Source organism: Galeopterus variegatus, unplaced genomic scaffold, assembly GCF_000696425.1.
Source record: "Galeopterus variegatus unplaced genomic scaffold, G_variegatus-3.0.2 Scaffold3526, whole genome shotgun sequence".
In the NCBI taxonomy this organism is placed as follows: Eukaryota; Metazoa; Chordata; class Mammalia; order Dermoptera; family Cynocephalidae; genus Galeopterus; species Galeopterus variegatus.
Genome location: NW_007729637.1, coordinates 155,432 through 173,991, shown reverse-complemented (window position 1 = coordinate 173,991; position 18,560 = coordinate 155,432). Strand labels below are relative to the sequence as shown.

At 35.9% G+C, this 18,560-nt stretch overlaps 1 protein-coding gene across 1 annotated transcript in view; it reads left to right on the top strand.

The window, feature by feature from the left end:
• Positions 1–18,560, top strand: part of LOC103600974 (protein FAM13A-like) — a gene marked incomplete at its 5' end in the record, with an annotated part of 191,672 nt that overhangs the window by 19,578 nt on the left and 153,534 nt on the right. Inside the window, one exon of the mRNA XM_008585339.1 lies at positions 8,991–9,074. Within this exon, the coding sequence (XP_008583561.1) occupies positions 8,991–9,074 (84 nt within the window). The remainder of the gene's footprint in view (positions 1–8,990; positions 9,075–18,560) is intronic.

Genomic DNA, 18,560 nt, shown 5'->3' with positions numbered 1-18,560 from the left:
GGGAGAAGGGGGGGGGGGGGGGGGGGGGGGGGGGTTGGGCATCCAATCTACAGCACTATTCAAATCTCTGTGCAAATAAATAAAAAGAGCTTCTCCAGGTCAACACTGTGAAGCAAGAAAGCATAGCAGGCTAGATTATCAAAGAAAAACACATATTAGGAATAGATCTATTATAAACTGAGCAATACATGGGCACCTAAATCAATTTTAAATCAGTAAGTACTGTGACAGAAATAAAGCAGGTCAATAAGTGAGTAACTGGGGAAAGCTGTTATTTCTTTTTTTTTTTTTTTTCCCTGACCGGTAAGGGAATCATAAACCCTCGGCACAGTGTGGTCCACACCACGCTCAGCCAGAGAGCACACCAGCCATCCCTATATAGGATCCGAACCCACGGCCTCAGCGCTACCAGCTCCTCACTCTCCCGAGTGAGCCACTGGGTAAGCCCGGGAAAGCTGTTCTTGATGAGGTTGTTAGAGGAAACCTCTCCAAGGAGGTGACATAGGAACTAAAGTAAAATAAAACTACATTGGATTCTAATATTAAAATCAAGAATCCAAATTCTAATGCCTAATGATGCTTGGCAATAAATCTTTGACTTAATTTGACCACGCCTGCTACATTTCAATCTCATTCCTTTCTTCTTTAAGTGGAAATGACTGGTTGCCATTTTCTGTAGAGCAATTTTTAATGCTCTTAAAGACAATTAAGTTTATAACTCTGAATATTATAGTTGCAGTCTATAAAGTAAATGTAATGTGTTCAAAATTATATCCAGAATTTGACTACTTTTCACCCCCTCTATTTTTACTTCCCTGGTCCAAGCCAGAGAATTACAGACTTTTCCCCAAAAAAAGTGAAGATCTAGAAAATGCTATTTTTAAACTCAGTTTGTTCGCTTCATGTGTATAAATATTAAATCGTATTTCTTTTGAGGTTTAAAAATCATACTTTTTTCAGTCAGTAAAATCGAGATTGATTTTGCAGATACAGATGAAGTGCAGAAGAGATTTTTATGAGCTTGTCAAGAGTGGTCTGTAATCTGCTACTCATATTTATTGGACCCTCGTTGTGTGCAGAGCAGTGCTGTTCCATATGCTCTTTCCTGTAGGAGGCCTCAGGCATGGGCTGTTGCTGCCTAATTTGTAATCATATCAGTATTGCTCTCTATCATCTGCTCTCCAGATCACCAAATCTGACCAACTCATCTGTTGTTTGACCCCAGCACATCAAATGCAGCTTCTTCCTATCATAACATGGCTTCTTTTCCATCTGCCCTCACCCATCACTATATTATCCAGATAATAAGAAAAATGTTATTATATGATTCCCAGGATCACAGAGTTCACAAAATTTCTCTAATGGTTGGGAATTAATACTAGAAAGAAGAGAAATGTAGCAATTGACATTGTTTTATTTATTCATTCAACAAATACTTAATACTTACTGGATACTGGGATACATAGATCAAAGATTCTTTCCCTCATGAACCTTAAAGTGTGCTGAGGGTCATAGACAATAAACAAATAAACAAAAAATTAATTGCGAATTAAAATAAGCACTGCGGTTCAAACAAAGCAGTTTAATAAGAGAAGATCATAGCCAGGGCAAGTCACTTTAGATGGTATTGTTAAAGAAACCCTCTCTGTGGAGGTGACATAGGAGCTGAAAGATGGGAATGCACCAGCTGTGCTAAAGAAATTGGTGGAAAAGCATTCCAGGGAGAGGGAAAGGTAGGAAGGTGTCTGTTCATCTCCTTTGCCCATTTTTTAATTGGATTATTTGGTTTTTTACTGTATAATTGTTTGAGTTCTTTGTATATTCTGGATATTAATCCCTTGTCAGATGTATAGTTTGCAAATATTTTCTCCCATTCTGTAGGTTGTCTTTCCACTCTGTTGATAGTTTCCTTTACTGTGCAGAAGCTTTTCAGTTTGATATAATCCCATTTGTTTGTTTTTTCTTTTGTTGCTTGTGCTTTGGGGGTCTAATTCATAAAGTCTATGCCCAATCCTACTTCCTGGAGTGTTTCCCATATGTTTTCCTTTAGTAATTTTATGGTTTCAGGTCTTATATTTAAGTATTTAATCCATTTTGAATTGATTTTAGTATATGGTGAGAGGTCCAGGTCCAGGAGATGAATAGACATCTTTCAAAGGAAGACATACAGATGGCTTTTTTCATGTACATGAAAAAATGCTCAGCATCACTGGTCATTAGAGAAATGCAAATCAAAACCACATTAAAAAAAAAAAACATTGATATATCCTCTCACCCCAGTTAGACTGGTCATTATTTAAAAGACCAAGAATAACAAATGCTGGCAAGGATGCGGGGAAAGGGGAACTCTTCTACTACACTGTTGGTGGGACTGTAAATTAGCATAGCCATTATGGAAAGCAGTATGGAGGTTCCTCAAACAACTACAGATAGAACTACCATATGATCCAGCAGTCCAACTACTGGGTATATACCAAAAGGAATGGAAATCATCATGTCAAAGGGATACCTGCACTCCCATGTTCATTACAACTCTATTTACGATAGCCAAAATATGGAACCAACCTAAGTGTCCATCAGTGGACGACTGGATAAGGAAAATGTGGTATACATACAAAATGGAATACTACTCAGCCATAAAAAAGAATGAAATTCTGCCATTTGCAGCAACATGGAGGAGTCTGGAGAAAATTATGTTAAGTGAAATCAGCCAGACAAAGAAAGAGAAATACCACATGTTCTCACTCATAATGGCTGCTAGGAAGGAAGGGAAGAAGGGAGGGAAGGAGGAAGGAATGAAGGAAAGAAAGAAAGAAAAGACCACAACAATACATTGAACTTTCAGAAGGAGAGAACAAACCTAAAGGTACTAGAGATGGGGGTAGGGGGAGAAAGGGAGGGGGGTTGGGAAGTGATTGATCGGGTAAAGAGCATAAAGAAATATCACAATTTGTAAGAATGAATATGCTAATAATAAATATTTAAAAATAAATAGATAAATTATGAGCTATTAAAGCAGAGTAAACTCCTTATCCACACAAAAACACAAAGGGATAAATAAACCATTCTGATGAATAACGAAAAGAAAGGTAGGAAGGGACTTGGAATATTTGAAGAACAGAAGAGAAGGCCTTTGTGGCTGAGGCATACTCAGAGACGTCAAATGGTATGAGGTGAGGTTAGAGAAGTAGGCAAGAGCTGGGTCACACAGGGCTGTGTTGGCCATGGTAAACAGTTTGGGTTTTATTCCAGGAGTAATGACAAGACATTGGAATATTTGGGATAGAAAAGTGGCATCAACTGATTTACACATACAAAGCTTGTAGAAGGCGAAATGTTTGGAGATAGTGCTGATTGGACTTGATGGTGGGTTGGATGTAGGAGGTATGGGAAAAGGAGGGATCAAGATAGAGTCCTAAGACATTGGCTTGAGCAACTAGGTGCCATTTGCTAATCTGGGGAAGACTCAAGGACTGACAGAATGTTTTTTGCTGATTATTCATAAACTCAGGTTTGGATATAGTAAGTTTACGTGCTTCTTAGACAACTAAGTAGACTGGCAAGTAGGCAGTTAGATATAAGTAATGTGAGTTCAGGGGAAACATCAAAGATAGAGATAACAAAGTGGGAGTCGTTAGTATACTGGTTGTATTTAAAAACTATGAAAGTGAATGATGTCATTGTATCACTTGAGAGAAGATGTCCTCTCTGCCTCAACCCTTGAGTCACTCCAACTTCATTCATTAATTTATTCGACACATATTTATTGAGCTCCTACTATACCAGGCACTTTTCTACAGCACTGGGGTTACTAGTAGTGAGTAAAGGAGACCAATTATTTACCTTTGTAGACTTCTGTTTGGTAGAAGATTCAGAAAGTAAACCAATAATCAATAGATATGTAACTTTTATTATACAGAAGAGGAGCAACAACCAAGGAAACTATATGGAGTTGATCAGTGAGGCAGGAAAATGTTTTCTCCCTGTATTGATAAGGGCTCTCCAGAGAAACAGAACCAATAGAATATAGATAGGTAGATGATAGATAGATAGATGAGAGGGGATTTATTATGGGGATTGGCTAACACAATTATGGTGGCTGAGTGGTCCCACAGTACACTGTCTGCAAGCTGGAGAACCAGGGAAGCCAGTAGCATAGTTCAATCCAAGTCTCAAAGCCTGAGAAGCAGGGAAGCTGATGATGTAATTCTCAGTCTCTTTGGGGCTGCTGGTGCACATCTGGAGTCTGAAGGCCAGAGAATCTGGAGTTCTGATATCCAAGCTGAGCAGGAGATGGATGTCTCAGCTCCAGAAGAGAGCAAGAGAGGAAATCCGGTACGGGCGCAACACTGAGGGTTGCGATCCATTGCCGGACACGAAAAAAGACAAAAAAGGGGGATAAAAAAAAAAAAGTTCATGGAAAGATTCGTATGCTTTCAATTCCGTTTCTCCATGAACTTTTTGAAATACCCTCTTATAGCTGGATTCATCCGAGGTTGTACTTTTTTGAGATGAATGCAGTGATTGGAGAGTGGAGGAAGGAAATTAAGGCAATTAAGCAAGAGAATGAAGGATCATTAAATGTAAGCTGATTAAGAAGGGAATTAAAAGCAAGGGGAATGCACAGGGGGTTGTGAAAGGTTAGAAAAGGGATTTTATTCATTTATTCAGTTTACTCATTCACTCAACAATTGAGCTCCTACTATGTGCCAAACCCTGTTCTAACCTCTGTGTATATATTCAGGAATGGACTGATTACATTCTCATAGAGTGCAGTAAGTTGGACAATAAAAAATTAAAACCAGTAAGTGTAATTTAAAGTTAGGTATTTCCAGAAGCTATGGAGAAATATAAAAAGGGTAGGGGAGCTTCAGGTGGGAGGGGAGAGCAACAGCGGTTATGTAGAATGTCTGTGGAAGGGAATTATCTCCAGTAAAATTGAGCGAGACCTGGATGAACCAAGGAGGTGAGCCTGGGAAGAGCTGTGGAGTAGTATACTAGGCTGAGAGGACAGTGCATGCTTTTCTATTTTTTATGTCATTAGTAGTTGGAATAATAAGGCCAGCAAAACCATGATAAACAAGATATTTTTTCCTTCCCTATTGTGTTTTTAAATGGTGTTTTCATAAAACCGTGACACAGCTGGTTTAAACAAGTGGTTGTTGCATAAAAGTCATTAGAATGAGTAATCAGTTCAGTCAAAAGTCTCATTTAGGTAGACCAAATGTTTAAAATAACTGTAAATATACTCTATGTGATATATTCATGTCCAATTTGTTTGTCACTCCATTCTCCAGTGCCCAGCATTGGAATGCCACCCATAATAGGATTCAGTTAATATTTGTTGAATGACTTTTTATGCCCACATATAGTTTAACAAAACATCCCCCTTCAAACCTTTTTAAAGAAGTTCTTCTAAGGGAAGAATTTGAACACAACCCAAGGTCTCTTTTCTTTGCCCTGGGAGTGTGGGAGCTTACTTTAAAGGGCTTTGTAAAAAATTTAGATATAATTCACATACGATGGAATTCACTCTTTTGAAGTATACAATTAATTGGTTTTTAGCATGTTCACAAAGTTGTACAACCATCACCATTACCTAATTCCAGAACATTTTTATCACCCCAAAAAGAAATCTCATACAGAGTCATTAAATAGTCTCTCTGCATTCCCCCCACATCCCAGACACTGACAACCACTAATCTGCTTTCTGTCACTAAGTATTTGCCTGTTCTGGACACTTTATATAAGTGGAATCACATAATATGCTTCCTTTTGTGTCTGTCTTCTTTCACTTAATATAATGTTTACAGGGTTCATCAGTGTTATGGCAGGTACCAGTATTTCATTCCTTTTTATTGCTGAATACTATTCTATTATGGGGCTGTACCATATTTTATTTATCCATTCATCAGTTGATGGACATTTGCATTGTTTCCACTTTTAGGCTACTATGAATAATGCTGCTATGAGTATTTGTGTACAAGTTTTTGTGTGGGCATAAGTTTCCATTTCTCTTAGATACATACCTATAAGTGTAAATGGTTTTTTAAAAATACAGTTTTTAAAAATTTTGTCTAAAGGGCTGACTGGTTAGCTGAGTTGGTTAGAGCATGGTGCTGATAAAAGCAAGGTCCAGAGTTTGAACCCTGTACCGGCCAGCCACAAAAACAATAACAAAACAAACCATTTTATCTTAATAATATTTCGCACTTAACTTCATAGTATATGTTTTTAAAGAATACGTTAAGTTATTACCAGTTATTTACTTAAGCTGCTTGTTGAATTACTTAACTTTTCTCTAGAAATCTGAGTAACACTGGCCTTGCAGGAAGATGCCCCCTGTGTCCTGTGGCTCTGGAGACCCCTGGCTCATGGCATGCCACTCACTGCACGAGTGGTGCTGCTATTTCAGTAGTTTCTAGTGGGGCATTGGGAATGCAGCTCTGAACAGGTAGTGGCTTGTCTTTTTTGCCACTAACTATTGCTTCTTCCTGGAAGGATAATAAAACCTTGAAATTTGGAACTACGCAGGATTCCTGAAGCTCATCTATCCCAGTCCTTTGTTTTATAGATCCTTGAGCTGAAGGAGGCCCAAGAGGTTAAAATGCTTGTCTGAGTTCCTACAGCTGGTCAGTTAGAGAACTAGGATGAGAAGCCAGATCTCTTGACTCCCAGTTCAGTTCTCTAACTACTAAACTTCACTTTGTTTCTGTTATCTGGATTTAAAGTCATAAAACAAAAAATAAGCCAATTCATGTAGGTGATATTTTCAGATAAAAATTGAAAGAAAATGCTTTCAGAGTCATATACGGAAAAGCTGACTGTCAGCCTTGTGCTCATTGATTCACAGAGAGAGGAAGGGAAAGTAGGATTAATAAAAAAATACTATCACTACTAGTTTGTGCATAAAGAAGAAAGAGTTACAGACGTGTGTAAATACTCAGAGTCATAAACCAAGGTCAGCCATTTCTATTAACTTCTCTTACCAGTCAGCCTTGTTTCTTCTTATCACATTCTAGCATTTACATACCAGTAGTTTTAAAAAAGAGGTACAAAGATTAAGCATAATTATATTATCCAAGTGTAGTCGAATTATGCAATGGATTATGCAGTTAATCATTTGGCTCTTCTAAATGTCATGCTGGATATAGTTTATCCCTCTTACAGTGAGTCAGAAACAGGAATGGGTTCATTCACTATTTCCAGGAAGTAGCTTACCACCAGCAGGTGTTGTAACTGGTGGGAAAGGGTAGGACCGGAATGTACACTTATTTGGGATCTCAGAAATGTACCCTTGGGTCCCTGCATAGGACTGTACGTGAGGCCACAGGCAGCTGAGAGTGTTGGTAGCAGCCACAGCTACCCATCAGCTTAGAAGAGACTCCCAGTCTCCTATGAGTCCGGGAATGTTGTTCCCTAGCACAAATCCAAAAACAGGTGCCGTGTACAGCCCTCTTGTCCAGGCATGGGTCTCAGCTCTGCCATTTTCTATATGATCTTGGGCATATCACCTCAGGATCCAAATCCCTCATCTGGAAAATTAGGGGGTAGACTAGTTGACCTTTAAAAAATACTTTTGGCTTTAAAATGCCATGGTTCTACAACTTTGTGGTTTAAGATATCAAGTATATTGGGGATAAGAAGTAGTATATATTGGGGATAAGAAGTAGTATGTAAAGGTAAAAAGAGCTCAGGCCTTAATGTTATAGAGAATCATCTTTGGGTCCTATGTGACATTGGGCAAGTTCACTTAACCGCTCTAAGCCTTCCTTGTGTTATCCTTAAAAGGGGGATGATGACAATGGTACCTTCCTCACAGGGCTGTTGAAGGAAAAAGGGGCATTATGAAAGCAGCCACAGTGCCTGTACATCACAAGATTCAATATTTGTTAGTAGTAAGTAGTATTGTTATTTTCCTTAGGGACATTTTATCCTAATGATATCTTATTCCCTTTAGAACTAAATGAATATAACTCCAGCAAATTTTTGTAATATTGTAAAATATGTAGACTAACATTTTGTTTAAAAGATTGTAGTTCATTAGCCCTAAAGTAAAGTGAAAGGAAAAAACCTCCTGATTTAGATGACTGAATGGTAGGCTCAGTGGGAGAAGAAATGGGATGCCAGAGTGAAGGTGTGGAGCGAGTCAAAGAAATCCGACTGACTTTCTCCTTGGTTTTACTGTTGTCTGTGATCTTCCTTTCATGTATTTTGATGATGATTCTATCTCCAAATTAAGTTAAAAAAAATTTTTATCCATGTTAATGGCTATTCAGAAGTGAGGCCCTACGTTATTGAAAACACATAACAAACAAACAAGATTATTGTCATTACTGTTTATCATGTGGAAATAAATAGTAAATCTGTCCAACTCCATGTAAGCTGCCTCCTTGTGATTTCTGCCATTAAATATTGTTTTGGTGTGAACCAAGGACTTAGAAGCTTAATTTTGGAAACAGATACTCAGGTATGTTTCCTCAGCGTATTAGTATGAATCTGTAGACTCAACAGTGGTCAGCTAAATTATCCGAAGGAATTTATTTAAGATAAAGTATGTAAAGAGTCAGAACCCATGTGTAAAATATTGTGGTGAAAGCTGACAACTCTAACTTAGTTTATTGATATCTCGGAAAATTAACTATTCAGTTCTCAGAAGAAGAGGCAAGCTGTCTGTAGTGACTATGTATGTGATAAAGTGGCATGACAGTGTTGATAAGGTTTTTAATGATCATCTCTGAATATACTGCATCCTGTATGTCCCACACCTACCTACTCCACCACCATCTTATTCCACTCCATTGCTCTGTGTGACAAATAAGAAAGGAAAAGCTTCGACTCCCTGCTACAATCTCACAGGCTTCTGATGTGAATAACTCAATCCAGAAATGCCTTGTCTCCCTTAAAAACTGCTTTTCACAACCTTGTAATTTGTGGTTAGGGTAAATGTTCTTCAATCTTTAATATTTTTTTTAATACTTCTTTTACAGGAGGCCAGTTGTAAAAACTCCCTACCCATCCTTTTAACAAAAGGCTTAGAAAGAGACATGCTGAAACCATCTCCAAAAGCCAAGGTAAATGATGTGTGCTTTTCATGCCCCCCTGTGAAACCTTCCGTGGCTCCTCCGGCTCTCATGTTTACATGCCTTGCTGCTTGTATTTCCGTTAGCCTTTTGGGGCTTTTTGTGGGGAAGGGCTTCTGGTGTAAAAAGTACTTTTTATTTAGTGCATTTAATGCAAGTTTATATTCATCCAGAAATTCTCAGGACATTCCTATTATTTAACAGACAGTGATATTTTTCAGTAGTTGACTTTACTTCTGCTCTATTGGAATTATCTCCAGCCTCCAACATAGGGAATAGTTAAGTGTAGTAGATCTTTCCTAGGATACTTCTAAGCATGATAGAAATGTATGACATGCATTTTCCCTCATAGGGGTAAAGTAAGATATCCAAACAAAAATCACTTTATTGATTTTTTTCATAATTATAAAAATTATACATTACTATCATAGATATGATCATAGATAGGATCTAATGTGTAAAATTTTGTTTCCCTTATTAAGAAAAATTCAAATAGGGCTGGCCCGGTGGCGCACTGCTACAGTGCGCCACTTGGGAGCGCGGCGGCGCTCCCGCCGAGGGTTCGGATCCCACATACAGACCGGTTCCCGCTCACTGGCTGAGCGAGGCGCGGGGGCAACACCGAGGGTTGCGATCCCGTTGCCGGTCCCCGGTCCGGTAAGGGTGCGACACTGAGGGTTGCGATCCGTTGCTGGACACGAAAAAAGACAAAAAAGGAAAAAAAAAAAGAAAAGAAAAATTCAAATATACAAAGCCATTTTGTCAGTGAAAAGAAAAACTCCTTCAACCCAAAATATGACAAGAGAATTTGATGATTTGGTTGTCCACCAAGAAAACTGATTGTATTATTATAGCCCCTTACTTTCCTAGTCTTTAATCCTATCTTTTCAGTAGAACTTTTATTTACTAGGCATATATAATATTCCTAACTGTCCATTTATGACACTATAGAGCTACTTATTTTTCAGTTCGAAAACAAATGTTCTCCAAACTTTCTTGAATCCACTGTAGGCAAAATTTTTAACCTGGGAAGTTTTCCATTATTTTATTGAATAGGTTTTCCATGCCTTTTCCTTTCTCCTTCTTCAGGAACACTTATGAATCTAATGTTTGTGTGCTTAAGGTTGTCAGCTAGCTCTCTTAGATTTTCTTCATTTTAAAAAATTTTTTTTTCTTTTCTTTTTTTTTTTTTTTTGGTCCACCTGGGTTATTTTGAAATGACTATCTTCAGGATCAGAAATTCTTTTGTCTAATTGTTCTAGCCTCCTGCTTAAGCTATTGTTTGTATTTATTTTTGTATCTTTTTCACTGAGATATTTGTGTGAGCAAATTTACATATAATTAAATCAAGTGTATAGTAGAAATTTTGTTTACTGTGCAGTTAGTAAAAATGCAGTGTCAAAAATATACTCATCAAACAAATACATTGAAAAAATGTTGTAGGGTTTGAGGAATGTTTTTAGGTAATATTTTCTTATTAACTCCATTCATATTGATATAACTACTTTGAGGTTATAACACCCTAGATGAATCACTTCCTCAATCAAAGATACTCTTGAGGGGCTAGCCGGTTAGCTCACTTGGTAGAGTGTGCTGGTGGTAACAACGAGGTCACAGGTTCATATCCCCATACCAGCCAGCTACCAAAAGAAAGGAAAAAAAAAAAAAAGACACTTTTGAAACCAGTCCAAAAAATTGTTTAAAGGGATTCTATTACTTTCAGACTTCCATTTGGAATATTTTAGGCATATATAGAATCAATAATTAATTTGTATTTATGGTCCTCCTTCCCATCTAACTTGCTGTATGGTTTGTAGCCCAACTAATTCAATAGAGAAATTACTTCATTGGTAAGCCTTGGTTTGTGACTTTAGCTTCTTTGCAGCCTTACATGAACAATTTTAAGTTTACATGAGCTAACTAAGCTCTGCTGAGAATAGGAGTGATTATAATCTTTGTTCTTTCAAATCCCAGAAATGAAGCAGAGCATGTGAGTTACAAGAGATTACTAAGGCACTAATAATTCTCTCACCGAGATTTTATTTTAAGATATTTTTTCCTCTAGCTGATCTTTGACAGCTGAGGCTGAGAACACCTTTAAGATATGGTTGGTGTGTCCTTTCTAGAGTGACTTAGTGAGCTATGAGAACCACATGTATCCATGTTATTAAAGTTACTCTTTTTTGTCTCCATTGCTGTCTTTCTCAGACATCTCTAGTTACAGCTGCATTTGCCTTGGACAGCTAAATATTTCTTATCCCTATATGGGCTATGATGTAAAATGGTCATCCAGAAGTGGCCTGTGTCCATTAGCTCTTGAGATGTCTCTCTAGTCTAAGCTGTCTGTCCCCATGTGTTCCCTCTGCCAGCTGCTGTCTCCACTCTTGTACACTGGGAAAGATTATATTTCTCTTCCTTAGATAGGAAAGCCACTTCTTGATTTGAGTCCAAGGTGGAATAAATAACACCTCCATTACACAGTGCCGTGATACTTCCTGACTGAGTAATGATCCCCAGCCCTGCTAGCTCAAGGACATACCCTTATAACTATTTCATGCTCAATATTGTTTAGACCATATATGCAAACAAATAATTGGATTAGATGACACAGAGTAGAACATCAAGTAGATTTTTAGATAAAGAGATAAAGAGTGTAGAAAGACATAGCCCCTTGTAACCTAGTACAGTCATGACTAGGAGAGGAAAGGCTTTTCTACCAAGCACAGGTGCTGTCTCTAAATAAACTTCACAACCTGTTTTCACTGCTCACAGTATAAATGCTGAAGCGGATCCAGTGAACTGAGGGAAGGAAACAATCTTCCTTCTCTCTTCCCTTGGGGTACATTCTAGACTTAAGTAGTGTAGTTGCTGTGTTCTTGACCTCAGCAATAAACTCAAGTCAGGTCACTGTATGAGGATGAATAGCAGACTCATTCAGTTCTGGGATTAGGTATAAAATAGATGATCTATTTCCTTCCTGACTTTTATCAGTAATATTGATAAGAATTAATATTACAAGCACATAATAGTTTTGGTTAGTCACTGGACTTTCCTAAGCTTTTATAGATGTTTCCTTTAGAAAGTAGAGTCATATTAACTAGAAAATGTGTGATAAAGGTAATACTGTTTTTCAAGCAAACAGTCATGAAGTAGAAGCAACTGTTAAAGGATTTTTCTTTTCAAAGGTTAATGATTTCAGAGACCATGAATCATTTAAGAAGGAGATTTTCTTCGATAATGAGATTAGCTGTCACAGTTGTATTTTATTAAATGTTTTTAAAAATGCCTATGCTTATTAGCAAAGTAAACCAGAAACTTAAAATTATACAAGTTTTGGAGAAGACTTATTGGCAATATAATTTACTTTTCAATATACAAATTAATAGAGTAATTTAATAAGCATTAAAATTTACCAAGTTTCTAATGTATTTTAAAATCATTGTAAATGAACATGTATATATTTTACGTTGTTTCCATTAATATGTACATTATGATTAGTATTCTGCATCTTCCAGTTAACATTATTCTTACTGTGTATTTCCATACATCAGCCTAGTTATCATATTTATTCTTTTACTACAAGTAATAGTAGTAGTAATAGAAATAATAGTGATGGTGATGATGGTAACTAGAAATGATCCAGTGCCAAGCACCGTACTACTTGGTATATATTATCTCATCTAATAATCATATTTCATGTGTTGGGACATATTTCATGTATTTGGGATTATTTATAATTTATAATTACTATAAAAATCACTACCGTGTAAGTGCTAATAAAGAATAACTTTTGATTTTCTTAGATTAAATTACTATAGTGGAATTAAAGGATATGAATAGTTTTATGACTAATTACCCTAACGTACCATCTCTCCTCCCTCAAAGTAACACATTTTGAAATTAATGTTTATCATTTCATGCATGTTATCATTGGCTAACTGAATATCTATATTTCTATATACAACATATATTAAAAGTTTTGGAGATTTTAAAACTTTATGTAAAAATTAGTATGTGGTACATCACCTTCTATTTCTTCCTTTTTTTCTGTTCACTGTGCTCTATCAGTATTTACTTTCAGTAAGAATATGGCCATTATTCTAGTTTTTTCTGCAGTGTTTAGGTCATTTCCAATATTTTGCTATTACAAACCATTTGTAAGTGAATAATTTTCACATGATTCCTTTTACACACATGTGCTTATACATCTTTAACTTTTCCAAACATTACAAATGCTCTTGTAGGATGTTGCACCTATTTACATGCTCAACAGCTGTGTAGGATTGTTTGCATTTTTCACATCCTCACCAATCCTTGATAATATCAGAGTTTTTGTTGTTATTGTCTTTTCACCTATATAATGAGTATGAGGCGCATCTTGCTATTGCCTTCCTTTAGATTGCTCTAATTTCTAGTTGTGGCAGACACATTTAGTAGTCACTGAATATCCATGTATTTCCCAGCCCCTTTGCAGTTAGGTGGGACTAGCCAGCTACTTCTGGCCAATAGGCTACGAGCAGAAGTGACAAATGTCACTGCAGAAGCAGAAAATTCAAAAGTCTGTGTACAACTCTCTAGCCCTTTCTTACTGTACAGCAATTAGACATGGGTCCGTCGGTGACTTTGCGGAACAAAGCCCTGTGTCATCCGGCATTGTATCTGTGTTATAACCAAGAAATAAACCTCTGTTTTGTAAAACCCCTAAGATTTCTGGGTTAATTAATAACTTCATCATAATGTAGTCTATCCCAGTTAATTCAAGTGTGCGGCTTTTCGTGTGTTTATGTGTTTTTGTTTTGTTTTGTTTTTTGCAGCTGGCTAGTACAGAGGTCAAACCCTGGACCTTGGTGTTATCAGTACCACGTTAATCAACTGAGCTAACCGTCTAGTCCCCAAGTGTTTATGTTTTCCTACGCTTATTAATGTTCGATCATATGTATGATCATTACTCTGTGTACTGCTTTCTCCTATCATTGACAATTTTGCTATTGTGTTGTTTGCCTTTTTCTTATGATTTATAGGAGTTTTTTATCTATTATCAGTTGTGTGTCTTCCAAATACCTTCTCCCAATTTTTTGGTTTTCTTTTTATATTGAATATGACAACACTTCAAAAAGTTCATAGAAATATTTATATTATCTCTTCATTCTATTTTTCTACAAATATTTTGAAGTACCCTCTCATAGTGACTTTTAATGTAAAAGCTTTTATATTTTAATGTAGTCAAATTAGTCATTCTTTAGTTTTTGTGCTTTTCTTATATCTTGTTTAAAAAATCCTCACCTATCATGATGTCATTAAGTCTTTTTTTGTTGTTTTCCAAAAGTTTTAATTTTGCTTTTCATATATGTTTGTGTTAATCCATTTGAAATTGAATCTGCATAAAGCATACAGAATATAATTTTATATATGAAAATCAGTCATCTCAGCACATTCGTTCAATAGTTTATCTTTGCCCCACTTTTTGAAATGTTAATTTCTATTATACATCAAATTTTTTTATGTCTGTATTCTTTGTTGTTTATCTTGTGTTATTACCACAGTGTCTTAGTGGTATCTGGTAGGACTAGTCCCCTCAACCTTTGTTTTTCTTCTTGAAAATTATCTTGGGCTGGCCAGTTGGCTCAGTCATTTAGAGCATGGTGTTATAATACCAAGGTCAAAGAATTTGGATCCCCGTACAAGCCAAAAAAAAAAAAAAGAGAGAGAGAGAAAATTATCTTGGCCCTACTTGGTTCTTTGCTTTCACGGTTGAATATTGTGAAATTTCACAAGAAGTTTTTCTTAGAATTTGCATAGAATTGGTGGGTTAATTTCATGAGAATTGGTATCCTATCCATGACCATCGTGTAACTCTCCATTTGCTCAAGTTCCCTTCTTCTTAAATGTCCTAAGTGACTCACATTTTGTAGATATTATAAATGGAATACTTATATTTTCAAACTTCGTTGCTGAAACTGACTTTTATTGTTGATCTTATAACTAGAAGTCTCACCAAGTTCTTATTAGTTGTAAAATTTGCTGATCAGTTCTCTTTGACTTTCTATGTAGATAATCATATCATCTGGGGATAATGAGCATTGTTTATTCTTTTCAAGCCTTTTATCATTTAATTTAATTTTTTCTTTCCTTTCTTTTTTTTTGGTAATTCATTCATAATGCCAGGCATACAGTGGACCATTATTAAAGACTTCAAAATGCATAAATAAATGATTAAATTGCTTCTTATGTTTTGTATGTTCTTCACACATTTGTTTATTATTAGGTTCATGACATTTGCTGTACGTTTTTGGTAGATATTCTTTATAAGCTTAAGTAGATTGCCTTGTGTTTATAGTTTGCTAAGAGTTTTTATCTTGAGTTCAATTTTAGAAAATGTTTGCTTCTGCATCTATTAAGATAATTGTGTGATTTTTCTCCTTTACTCTTTTATTGTGGGGAGTTTTATTGACATATTTCCAACCTTAAACCAACACTGTATCACTGGAACAAACCAGTTCTGAACTTGGCCTTGATAGATATTTTTAAAAACCTTGCAAATTTTGGATAGCTAACATTTTAGTTTTTGTTTTGTTTTGTTTATAAATATGTTTTGTTCTGTCTACTTTTGGTATAAAGTGCTTGGTAACCTAATAAAATGAGTTGAGAATTCCTCTTTTCTAATCTCTGAAACAGTTTAAAATTGGGATTATCAGTTCCTTCAATATTTGGCAGACTGTATCTATAAAACTGTCTGGGTATCGTGGGGTTTATTGGTTTGTTTTTAATTTTTTGTTCAATTTTTTGTTTTTGTAAGTTAGTTTTTAACTAATGATTCAATTTTTTTAATGGTTATAAGTCTATTTATGTTTCCTATTTTTGAATTCATTTTGATAAGTTATATTTTTCTGGAAATTGTCGTTTTAACTAATTAAATTTACAAGCATAAAATATTTCAATGTTTCCTGTTGTTCGTAAAATCATTATTCTATCTGTAGTTATAAACTTTTATTCATTTCTAATATTTTCTTTTGGGACCTTCTCTTTTTTGCTCTTGATTAGGCTTGCCAGAAATTTGTCTATTTTATTAGTCTTTTCGAAGAAGCAGCTTTTAGTTTTGTTGACTCTCCATTATATCTTTGTTTCCCATTTCATTGGTATCTGATTGTTATTATTGCCTTTCTTCTCTATATCTATTATTCATATGTTAAACCTTTTTTCCTAATGTCTGTCAGCTTTTTCTCTATAGACATATATTTTAAATATGGTTTGCATATGATACTGAAGCTTAATGATCAATTCATTGAGTGCATTTGCTCTGTTTACTAAAAGCCTCTTTTGATGTGTTGAGTGTCCTTTGTAACATTAAAGCACTCTTTTAGGATTACGGCATCCCCGTCCTTTCTTTTTCTTTTTTTTTTTTTTTTTTTTTTTTTTTTTTTTTTTTTTGTGGGAGGTAATCAATTGTTTCTCTTTATTCCATGTGAAAGTGGTGAGTGTTATGTGTATGTGTGTGTAGTAATGGAATTTTACTCTTGTATCTGGTCAAATTTATTATATTTTTCCTTTAGAAAATGTTATTATTAAATACATAACAATATCTGGAATTTAACACTTTTTGGTTTGGGTGTTTGTATCTTTGTCTGATTTGTCTTTTTTGAACTTTTCTTGCTATAATTTCCTATCTGCTTTTTCTGCCCCCATGTGTTTATGTATAAGAAGGTATGTTTATTTTGCTAGGTAGAAAATGCACCATGTTTTAATAGAAGTAAAAAACTATGCATTTGCCATCTTCTCTATAGGTGCTGGGTAATAACATTCTCTGTTTTCTCTTTTGCCTCTTCCATTATCTTGAGAAATCACTTTGCAAAGCTATATTTTCAGTGCTTAGTGGCATAAGATTAAAGGAAAAAAACTTTGTTCATTTATCATTAGAGTCATGTCTATCACTAAATTTTCTATTTATTATAAGCATTAGGTTTCTTAATTCACTGCTAATCTATTTGAAGAATTCCTGAAATCTCTTTAGGATTAATGATAGGTAAATTCAATTATTTTGATACTATTTTCCTGAATTCTTTAACATTTGATAACATATATATGTTATCAAATAAAAAGTTAATACATGGTTAAATAGTAATTTAAAATAACAATACTAAATATGATGGCATATCTGGGCGTATCTGCCTAATCCTTTAATCTTAATAATCTGGCTAATCTAACCCTTGTTTTTAGTTAGCCTCTTTCCAGGTGCTGTAAGCAGTTGTAACTCCAGGCCGAGGAATAGAGGGAACTCTATGAGAGGCACTAGATTATTACTGCTAGGGAATCCAGTGCTTATCCAGCCTGAACTCACTGGTCCTGAGTATCCAACTTCCTAGAGACTGGATTTAGATACTCAACTTCTAACTCTCCCTGGGCCTAAATCATTTCCTCTTGCATGTATGTGCTTCTTTGATAAACACTCTGAAGCTTAAAGCTCAGTTTAGGCATTTCATCACATCTGTCCTGTGATACAAAGTTGAAAGGCCATTATCTCTTACCTCAAGGAACCGGGTTGAGTAGGAGTAGTACAAGACATATACAGTCAACTAAATGAAAACATCATGTGCTAGACTGATTTTCTGACCTCAGATTTACCTTTGGGTTCACCGTCCTATTTGTCCAAAAACCAAATTAGCCCTGTTGGCTTGATTTTTCACAAAGCCTAAAGATCTCACTGATCTCTCTGTTCCAGTTCCCATCATTTGCTCTGTCCTGCAGTTATGAACAATGCCTAGTCAAGGTTTGTAATGCTAACTGCTGTAACAAACATCCCCATAATATCACTGGCTATGTTCAGAAAACATTTATTTCTCAGGCCTCTCACAGTCTGATTCCTAGGCAGCAAGACTGTAGGCAGTGATTCAGGTCACAGCTACATCCATCTTCCAATTGTGACATCTAAAAGCCTTGCTTCTAAGATGCGCACTGAAAAAAAAGAGAAAGCATGTGCAAAGTTCACAGGCACTTAACTGCCTCAGCACAGAAGTGACATTGTTTCTTCTACTCACATTCCAGAACTCAGTAACATTGATGGGCGTCTGGGATTTGTCTTCTCCCGTGTGCCCAAGGAGAGGAAATGAAATAGGCATTGGCGAATACATAGCATTGTTATTGGCACTTATGTCCACCAAATATTTTTTTCCATTTCTCTCACCATGCCAAAACATACTCCCTCCCTCCACAAGCTGCAAATCCAAAGAATCAACAAATCATTACAATCATCTCACACTCCAGAATTTCTGGGTGATACGTAAGTACTCTATCTGGTCTAGGTGTGGCTCTTCTTGGTCTGAGAATCTAAGAAATGAAAAGACAAATTGTTTCTCTTTCCACACATGGCCCCTCCCATTTACAAATGGGATGTTGTAGCCACACTAAACAATCATGTTCTCTCTCGCTCTCTCTTCCTTCCCCCTTCTCTCTCTCTCTCTCTCTCTCTCTCTCTCTCTCTCT